The 10,554-nt window shown below is 32.2% G+C and overlaps 1 protein-coding gene across 1 annotated transcript; it reads right to left on the reverse strand.

The window, feature by feature from the left end:
- Positions 1–4,014: 4,014 nt before the first annotated feature.
- On the reverse strand, positions 4,015–9,916 carry LOC127712990 (putative uncharacterized protein DDB_G0286901). The gene is made up of 2 exons (XM_052219573.1): positions 9,780–9,916; positions 4,015–5,717 (listed from the first exon to the last, which is right to left on the reverse strand). The coding sequence occupies exons 1-2, from the start codon at positions 9,850–9,852 to the stop codon at positions 4,534–4,536; spliced, it is 1,257 nt and encodes a 418-aa protein (XP_052075533.1). The 5' UTR covers positions 9,853–9,916; the 3' UTR covers positions 4,015–4,533.
- Between the last annotated feature and the right edge of the window lie 638 nt (positions 9,917–10,554).

Genomic DNA, 10,554 nt, shown 5'->3' on the forward strand with positions numbered 1-10,554 from the left:
TCATCTCTGTTGTCGTAAAGTTTTCTTTTCATCCGACCCTCATAGTCAATTACTAGTTGTAAGTCAAGATATTAGGCAGACTTAGCTGTATATGTTGTATACTTTATATCAAGTTCGATGGGATTGATGCGTTTAGCATATTCACGAATTGTTTAGTGAGAGGATATCATCTACATAGCGGAAAGTTAAGTAAAAAGTTAATCTAAGCTCCTTGTCATTCTTCCTATGAAGCTCCGGTATGAATGAAAATTCATAAAAGATACCAGGCTTACAACTTTGTACGCTAGACGCGCGTTTCGTCTACAAATGATCAATTATTAGCTCAAATCCAAAAAGTTAAAAAGCCAAGTAAGGTATAAAAGAGGGGCGAAAGATACATGTACCAGAGGGACAGTCAAACTCATGAATCGAAAATAAACTGACAATGCCATGGCTAAAAAAAGACAAACAGACAAATAATAGTACACAAGACACAACATAGAAAACTAAAGACTAAGCAACACGAACCCCACCAAAAACTGGGGGTGATCTCAGGTACTCCGTATTGGTAAGCAGATTCTGCTCCACATGTGTGTATAACTTTGAAAAGCATTGAGGACACAAAATCCCGAAAGGTTTTGTCAGGATTTTCTGCCCCAGGAATAGATTTAGTATTTCGTAAACAGTTAATATATTTAATTGTTGACCATATAAATGATAATTAATGTCAACACAGAAGTTCTGACTACTGGGCTGGTGATATATGTACCTCGTGCTTTTTATACAGATTTAGTAAAATCTTTATGATGGACTGTAACTTTTATGCACAAAGCTCCTCATATTTCACCTGCATCAAACAAACCGTTAGACCAAGACCAAAATTACAACACATTTTGCAAACATTTTCTGTGATAAAGAGTAATAAAAATAAAAATACCGAACTTCAAAGAAAATTCAAAACGGAAAGTCCTTTATCAAACGGCAAAATCAAAAGCTCAAAAACATAAACTATGTGTGAGCAAAGCAAACAGACATGATACGTTAAAAATGTCAAAAATTGGGGTACAGCAGTCAACATTGTGTTATGATATTAATCACTGTAAAAAAATAACTCTTTTGTCAAAGTATAACAAAATGACATATAGACACTCTATAGACAAAGTACATAAACAAAAATGAAACAAGAATACAAAATTGACTATAGCACAATAAAACAAGACGGGAGGTATAAATTCCGAACCACGCCAAAATTACCAAAAATGGATTAAACAGTATAGGTTAAAGATAAACAAAGACAAATAAAAGGAACTCTATTACACGTAATTAAGATGATAGGCACCGTCAGTACCTAGAATTTATACTTCAAGACCATTAAGTATTATTTGTGAAGTTGATACGGAATATTTATTAACAAGGTCTTGGTACCTTCCGATGAACTGTTTTAGAAAATTGACGAGACGTTCTTTTGACATAACCCTGGTTCATCAACTTTCTGCTCAGACACTGGCGACGTTTCATTAAATCTGAGTAGGAGCTACAAAATCTTGAATACCGAATGAGTTGGGAAATGTATATCCCATATGCAGGTGAAGTTGGTATATTACTGCTAAGGTGGGGGGAATTTATAATTTCAAAGTTATAATCGTCTCGTGTTTCATAGATTCTGGTTCTGATAACCTACTTTTCTCTAGATTCAGAGTTCACAAATGTATAGAGAAATTTGATAAAAGCCTACAAACATTAAAACATGAATACTTGTCAAATAGAAAGTCACTTGTGCATCAAAATTTAAACGGCTTGAAAATGCTTATTTGGATCATATAATGCAAAAATGGGACATTTTTTAAAGAAATTCTATCAAATAAAAGTGTAAATCCTTTACTGTATGTAGTTTGACAAATTGACACCATTTAACCTTTCATGGAATTTGCCCAATTACTGATTCTATATTTACTGAATGCATCTCTTCGGCCTGAGAACACAGTTATTTCGTAATGCATTTCTTTTAGACAATATTTAATGAAAATTCAAAAACAAATCCCATCTGCGCTTTCCCAACAACTACAAATTATAGAAATTAAACTTCATCAGCTCTTACTCAAAATATGGACAGTTTTATGTTAGGAGGGTCATGAATTTAGTTTGACAGATTCAGAAATCATATCTCTGATCTTTTTTAACCGGACCAAATCTATACTTTACCTACATCAACATGGACTAGAAGGATATTGCAGAGAGATAGTAAATGGCAAAAACTTTCATGTCAAGTGTAGATAAGAAAACGTTTTTCAGTTCTGTTGTTGATTATATTAGATAAACTTTATATGGCAGTAAATCAGTACTTTAAATAAAATTTCATGAACCAAGTTTTTTAACATGGTAATTGCATCTTTCTACTTGCTATTTGGGGCATAAAACATGAGGAAATAAATTGAGAAGTTGTTTGAAAAATATTTCCAAGTAATAAACTTCCACACTATAGACTATATTTGTATAAAAGAGGGGCGAAAGATACCAGAGGGACATTCAAACTCATAAATCGAAAATAAACTGACAACGCTATGGCTAAAAAAGAAAAAGACAAACAATAGTACACAAAACACAACATAGAAAACTAAAGACTGAGCAACACGAACCCCACCAAAAACTGGGAGTGATCTCAGGTGCTCCGGAAAGGTAAGCAGATCCTGCTCCACATGTGGCAGTATAATATGTGTAGACATCAAAAATCAAAGGACGATAACTGTGTTCCCGAGCCATGAGTATGATAGAATAAGATTTGCATTAGGTCACTTGTGGAAAGATTTGTTCTAAGAGTTCATTAACTTGCAAAGAGCACATCAGATTTTAAGTCCTTGTTTATCATCTTGTTGACCGCTTTAAAAGGAGAAAATCTCGTAGGGAAAACATATTTAGAATATAGAATTATGAGATTTACCTGCTATCCAATTACATCTAAACTGTCAGACGACTTCTTATTAGAGTTATTGCACATTAATGACAAATTCATCTATGTGTTATAATTTTTCCCTAATATCTTGAACACTAAAATACTTAGTAGTCAGAGAAAAACTTATAAACTCATAGCAATATAATAAGCTAATCAAGATCTACAAATAAATCAAAGATAACTTAAATCATCAAACAACTCATTGTTGTGTCAAAGGTATAAAACTATTTCTTTGGTAATCTTTTATGGATATCTATAATTATTAACATCGGGAATAAACTGTACAATTCTGAAAAGACGATCGAAAGCCTGTCATGAATAATTCATTTTTACATGACTTCTTTTCAATATCATTACTGTTTGCCGAATCTTGTATCTGCTTTGCGGTTTTATAGAAACTTTAATTTATTGTGTATCATAAACTGACATATACATGTCAAAAGAAGTGATGTAACATGACCTCATTTCGTACTTTGAGATTAAAAATTGTAAATTAGGCAATTTTTTTAAGTAGGGAAATAAATTAAAAGTTGGGAGTGCTATGTGTTACACATGTAAAGAATCTTAATGAATTGAAAGTTAATTGACAGAAAACTTGTCTACGCCATATTGAAAAATACTTTGCATTTCAATATTATCACCACACTTTCGAAAGGTTGTTTTGGATTTCTTCGCTTCTGTATATATAGATATATATCAATCTTTTGCCTAGCATTGTGAAATGAAAATAATGTAAGGCATACATATTATCGGCTTTTTTCTGGTTTTGATTTTGTGATATATTAATTGTTGTGATAAGCCAATTAAATGCACAATGTCTTTTTCGTTTTTTGTTTGTTTGGTTTTATTTTTGTTTGTTTGTTTGTTTGTTTGTTCGTTCGTTTGTTTGTGTTTTTTTTTTTTAGAAAAGGGGGGGGGGGGTGCACGTGATTAAAATAGCCCTTTTCTGTTAGCAATATTAATTTGTTAGTTATTTAGAAATTAGCCACAGCTTTGTTCCCTAAACAAATGTTTGCTACAATGCGTGCTGTTGAACGATGTCACTGTTGGTCCAAAGTACTATGTATATAAAAAATAAACTGATATTTTATGTCATATTTTAATATAAAAATAATATGTGGTATGATTGCCACTGAGATAACTCTCCACCAAACACCAAATGACGTAGAAGATTAGCAACTATATGTCACCGTACGGCCTTCAACAATGAGCAAAACCATACTGCATAGCAGGCTGGCATATCAACTGACAGGCTGCATTCCCTGTACAGCTCATTTTATCTTACATTACTCAATGAATTAACTTTACTTAAAATGGATTGAACTAGTGTTAATACTTCAGACTGTTATTATAGTTTGTCGTTTGTCAGTTAATTTATAACCGATATTTGTTTTTTTTTTCTTATTTAGGAAGGTGATCCCTATAACACATAAAATAAATTTAACAATCATTGTGTTTTGTAAAAATACTAAAGACTATAAAACCAAAAACAAACGACAAACTACATTCTAGATAAAAAGATTTAATTCTGATAAATCTTGTGCAAGACCAGTTGATTTCTGATGTATAGTTTGTTTGTTGAAGACTATCGACGTTCAATGGTTTTAAAATTTGCAAGTGATGCACATTTTGTTTACATTGTTGCCTTTGTTTTGTTTTTTGCTACTTTTTCCTTTGTTTCGTTTGCTGCTTTTTTTATGTTTTCTGCTCTTGCTTTGTTTGTTGCTACTGCTTTGTTTGTTGCTACTGTTTTGTTTGTTGCTACTGTTTTGTTTGTTGCTACTGTGTTGTGTGTTACTACTGTGTTGTTTGTTGCCTTTGTTTAAGTAGTAACGGAAGAGTTGTTTAAAATCAACGGGTCCTTTGTTGCCAAGATTTTGTTTGATGCCAAGATTTTGTTTGTTGCCAAGATTTAGTTTGCCAAGATTTTGTTTGTTGCCAAGATTTTGTTTGCCAAGATTTTGTTTGTTGCCAAGATTTTGTCTGTTGCCAAGATTTACGTTGTAACTGTTGTCTTTTCTATATTCAACAGCTCCAATACTGGCAATATTTTGTGTGTTGCCACTGTTTACAGTGTAATGGAAGAGTTGTTTATATTGAACGGGTGCATTGTTGCCAAGATTTTGTTTGTTAGAATTGGTTCTGTAACGGAAGTCTTTTCTATATACACTGGGTCTATTGTTGCCAAGAGTTTGTTTTTTAACATTGGTTGTGTAACGGTTGTCTTTTATATATGCACTAGGTCCTTTGTTGCCAATAGTTTGTTTGTTGCCATTGTTTACACTGTAATGGTAATCTTGTCTATATGCACTGGGTCTATTGTTGACAAGGTTTCGTTTGTTGGCATTGTTTAAAAAGTAACGGTATATTTGGCTATATACATCTCGTCCATTGATGACTTGGTTTCGTTTGTTGCCATTATTTACACTGTTTGCATTGTTGACACTGTTTACATTGTTTACATTGTTGCCACTGTTTACATTGTTTACATTGTTGCCATAATTTACATTGTGTGCATTATAACGATAGTCTTGTCCATATTCATTAGGTAGATTGTATTCTGGTACATCATTATCTGGTACATCATTATCTGGTACATCATGATCGGGTACATCGTTATCGGGTTCTTCTTCTTCTTCGCCTTCACAAGCTATTTCACATTCGTCTTCTGTGGCAAACCTGTTGCCGTTCTTTGCACAGTAACCATATACACAATCATCCATTATAGCGTCAAAATAGTAGCCTCCACCGCCAGTACAATCATCAAACTGCGGCTGGTTCATACATGCTATAACAAATTAAAGCAAATTAATTCAACGTTACATATATTACTAAACAATAAATTTTCCGAAATATAAAAGGGAAGGGGGAAAAATTTACGACTCAAACTGACAAAAATATGGTTTAGACACGGCATGTACGTCAACAAACATGCACTTTTTCCCGTTGCTTATCTACGTGTATTGCACTTTTCTGAAAAGTAGGATGATACGAAATTATGTAACGTCAACAATATTTATACAATTTAGCCAAATGGGTATGACCATTGTTTGCTTTTTCATTCCGTATTTTTTATAATTATAACTAATAATTAACACATTCAAGCTTCTTCCAATACGGTACAAAGGTAATTCGTAATTGTCTCCCTTCGATGAAAAAATTCACTATTCGATTTATCGATTGATTTGTACGAACAAATAAATGATTTTTTTTCCAAACGCAATCTATTTTTAATCATACGCCTTCAAATTCCTATAAAAATAAGGGGATGAGGTATGATTGCAAATGAGACAACTATCAACCAAAGTGCAAATAAAGTGGATGTAAGCAATTATAGGCCTTCAACAATGACAAATATACCGTATACTCGACTATAAAAGGCCCCGACATAAAAAATATGAAACAATTCAATTGAGAAAACTAACAGCTTAATTTATTACAAAACAATTAACGAAAAACAAATATGACCGACATGAACCAACGACAACCACTGAACTACAGGCTCTTGACTTTGGGACAGGCACATACAGAATGTGGCGGGATTAAACATGTTTGTGACCGCTGAACTCTATGTTAGTGCATACAACAAGGTGATGTGGTACAATGTATGGTAGCCCTAATCCTAACCCAGCCAATGAGACAACTATCCACCAGTGACAAAGGGAGAGGATATCTAATGCATTGCGGGTAATATTTTCAAAAGCGTACACCAAAACGTTGTGATTGGTTTATAACGTACTTAACAATGAAAGTTGTGTACGAACAATGAGATTACCCATAGTCCTTTAGATTCTGAACAGGCGAATTGTGCATTGACAAGTATACTGTATGCATTTAGGGTTTTGTATCTCGTCCTTAGATATAATAAATCAAAATGTCAGTGAAGGCTAACATTAAATTAGTATGTCGTCATGTTTGTGAAGCACATTGATTTTCTTTAAAAAAAAACTTTCAACACTCCAATGATTAACTTGGGTATAACATCTCATGTCTTTCAATTAAACCCCTCATAAAGTGTGTCAGATTTTCTGTCAAAAAACAAAGACGTCCGATTGAAATGAAAATATAAAACTTTCTACCTTATATTTAAAGAGTGCCAAGCTCAATGCACTTAAAGAACCCTTGCAATACTGTTACCTCTATTTGAGTTATTTAACTTTAGAAGGTATAATGCACGTAATATGTTCTCTTAAGGCAACAGTTCTCTCCTTTTATCGTGTTTTAAGTGACAATTAAAGTTTGTATCTCGTCCTTAGATATAATAAATCAAAATGTCAGTGAAGGCTTACATTAAATTATTATGTCGTAATGTTTGTAAAGCACATTGATTTTCTTTAAAAAAAAAAAATTTCAACACTCCAATGATTAACTTGGGTAAAACATCTCATGTCTTTCAATTAAACCCCTCATAAAGTGTGTCAGATTTTCTGCCAAAAAACAAAGACGTCCGATTGAAATGAAAATATAAAACTTTCTACCTTATATTTAAAGAGTGCCAAGCTCAATGCACTTAAAGAACCCTTGCAATACTGTTACCTCTATTGGAGTTATTTAACTTTAGAAGGTATAATGCACGTAATATGTTCTATTAAGGCAACAGTTCTCTCCCTTTATCGTGTTTCAAGTGACTATTAAAGTTTACTACTTACAGGACCTACCATATCGATGTATCGTATGTGTTGATGTCCTGTATATTCATGTAATATTTGGCACTGGACAATATGCAAGCATCTTATTTATTAAGATAAACTCTAAGAAGGTAAATTTTAGACAGGTATACGAATTTAATAGCTACCTTAAAATAGTATTGTGTTCAAAAACCGAACCATAAATTACACGAATACAACCGAGAAAAATCTAACTGAAAGTTAAATAAAGTTTTATTAAAATTTTATAAACGTTCATTTAGATTGGAATAAGCTATACATTTTAGGGACTGAATTGATGGTTTGAAATCTGTTGCATAAGCATGAGAAACAACAGCTTATGTATTTAAAGACAATGGTATACGTTCATTTTTTTATTGTTTAGTCGCAAATATCTATTCAACCGCACCGCTTACGCGACACCAGTAAGGTAATATCCAACCATTAAAGTGAATGCATTATTCAAATAACGTTAAAATAATGCATGATATTCTTTATACGTTAATAATATCAAGTTCATTTGAAGGTTATCAACATATAATACAAATGATTTATTAATTCGGATATAGATTTCACATGACGAGAATAAAATTCAAATGTGTTAAAACTTCATTAGGCTGTCATTTCGTTCGTTAAGTTTGAACAGTGCCGGAAGAACCTTGTACAAGAAATGTAAATCTTCCAATTTATTTTAATTGTATAGTAATTATATGACTATACGTTATTTTGAAGATTATAATTTGTCATTTTGAAGATTTAATTCGTCATAGTGGATTTTCAAACTTCATAATAAAAAATTATGGATACTCATAACAAATGAAGTCTAATATCATTAACGGTACACATTTTACTGCATCAGATGCGCATGTCGACAATAAATGTCTCTGCAGTGATGCTCGAGGCCAAACTATTTGAAAATTCTAAATTTACTTACAAAAATGATGAGCTTATAAGCCACAAAGGACAAAAAGTATAGCCAAAACAAGGAATTAGAGCTTTGCATGATGGAAATATATTCCTAAATTTTAAACAATTTCAAAAATTTTGTAACATAGCATTTTGTCGTTATCTTTATGCACTCTCCCGTCTATTAGTTAGCCCGTTTATGAATTTACGATTCCCATATAACGAATAAGCTTTGCAATACTAAATTTAAGAGTTCGTATAAAGATGTTCCAACATTTTTTCTCACAAATTCAGATACTCCATAAAACTCTTATGAATTGTTTTACAAATTTCGTGTTTATACTGTTTAATTTGTACAGTCAGAGGTCAAAAGTGTTTCATTGCTATCATTTGAAAATTCCTCTATATCTTTCATATAAAAATACATTTCAATAGTATTCCGTATTTAATTTCAGTAAATGGTGATATATTGAAACGGTATTAATGTGTACGTGTTATAAAGTAAAGATTGATTTTTGGTTGCTTAACGTCCAGTGGCAAATATTTCATGCATGTTCAGGACGAGAACAAATTTACAATACATACAATAGGCAAGTTCTGTAATATAGGCCGTCCGGGTGGGGAAATTTTGACTGCCACGGAAGGTTGAGGTATATTTGATAGGGGAAGAAATTTAGCCTTGCAACAGGCCACCTACGGACCCCTCAAAGAGTTGTTTCAAGGGTTCTAAATGTATAAAAGAGCGTGGCACTATATATATAAGGGTTTTATATTTCTGAGTTATCAGTTCTCGCGGAGATCTTTTGCAAGTGATAAGTATCACTAAACCTAAAAATCGTGTAGGGAGCACAAAAAAGTAAACAAATTTTGTTTATTTACTTCCATTGCATGTCTGCAAAAAAAAAAAAGAATGACCAGACTTTTTCGCTATTTAATTAACGGATATGGATTTAGCGGAATAGAGCAACTAACTGAATAAAAAAGCAGGATGAAGTCGATGAATATACAGGAAACAATGCCAAATTAAAGTACTTCAAATAAATTCATCAAAGATACTAAGATTATCAATGACGCTCGGATAAAAAAAAAAACACAAGCCAGATAAAGTACGAAGTTAAAGAACACTGAGGACCCAAAATTCCGAACAGTTTTGTCAAATATAGCTTACGTCATCTTTTCCTGGGGTAGAAAATCCTTAGAATAACTGCATAAAAAAAGCAGGATGAAGTCGATGAATATACAGGAAACAATAAAAACGTAAAACTACTTCAAATATATATCTAATATATCTGACTAACCTTTCCGCGGTGGAACAGCCTCTATCGCCACTATGGCGAAAACCACGATGACTAGTAGGTAACTAAACTTCATCGTCTGCTGCTAGATCGTCTGCTGGTAGATCGTCTGCTTGTAATGTAATAATGCATTGAATTAAATTATCACAAATCTTTTATAAGAATGAAACCCCTTCTTAATTCATGATTGATCGTGACTACATGTTAAATTAACAAATTGACATAAGATTGATACTTCCATAATAAGGTTGTTTTGATTTATAGCTTAAGAGGTCACTGCTTTTAATTACAATATGTTTTAAATTGATTTTCCCCAGGTTCTTTACCCTAAATTTGCATAATCTTAATTAATGTGCATGTTTTATATTAACAACTGTATATATTGTAGTCTCCTCGAATTTTTATAGAATAGAATTTAGGTTTATTTCAAAATAATCTTCTCTAGATATTTTTTTTTTTAATGTTCAAAAGCATTTTATAAAATGGTGTGATTTGAATCGAAAATGTATTTTTAATTCTTTTTTATATGGGTGGCTTAAACGGTGACGTCATTTATTTATTTTTTTTTAATAAGGGAGAACTTGTTTAAATACAAGTTTAATTTTTTTTTATCAATGGAAAAAAAGTAACAATAATACTAAAATTTCTTCATATTTAACCCCCGCCCGATGTGTATTGTGCGTGTTCTAAAATAACATTCAAAAGCTACGTTTGTCGATTATCTCCCATTTCACTCTTTAGAACCTTCACCAATTCGAAACCTTCACAATACTGTAGA

The sequence above is a fragment of the Mytilus californianus genome, unplaced genomic scaffold (assembly GCF_021869535.1).
Source record: "Mytilus californianus isolate M0D057914Y unplaced genomic scaffold, xbMytCali1.0.p SCAF_8, whole genome shotgun sequence".
Classification (NCBI taxonomy): Eukaryota; Metazoa; Mollusca; class Bivalvia; order Mytilida; family Mytilidae; genus Mytilus; species Mytilus californianus.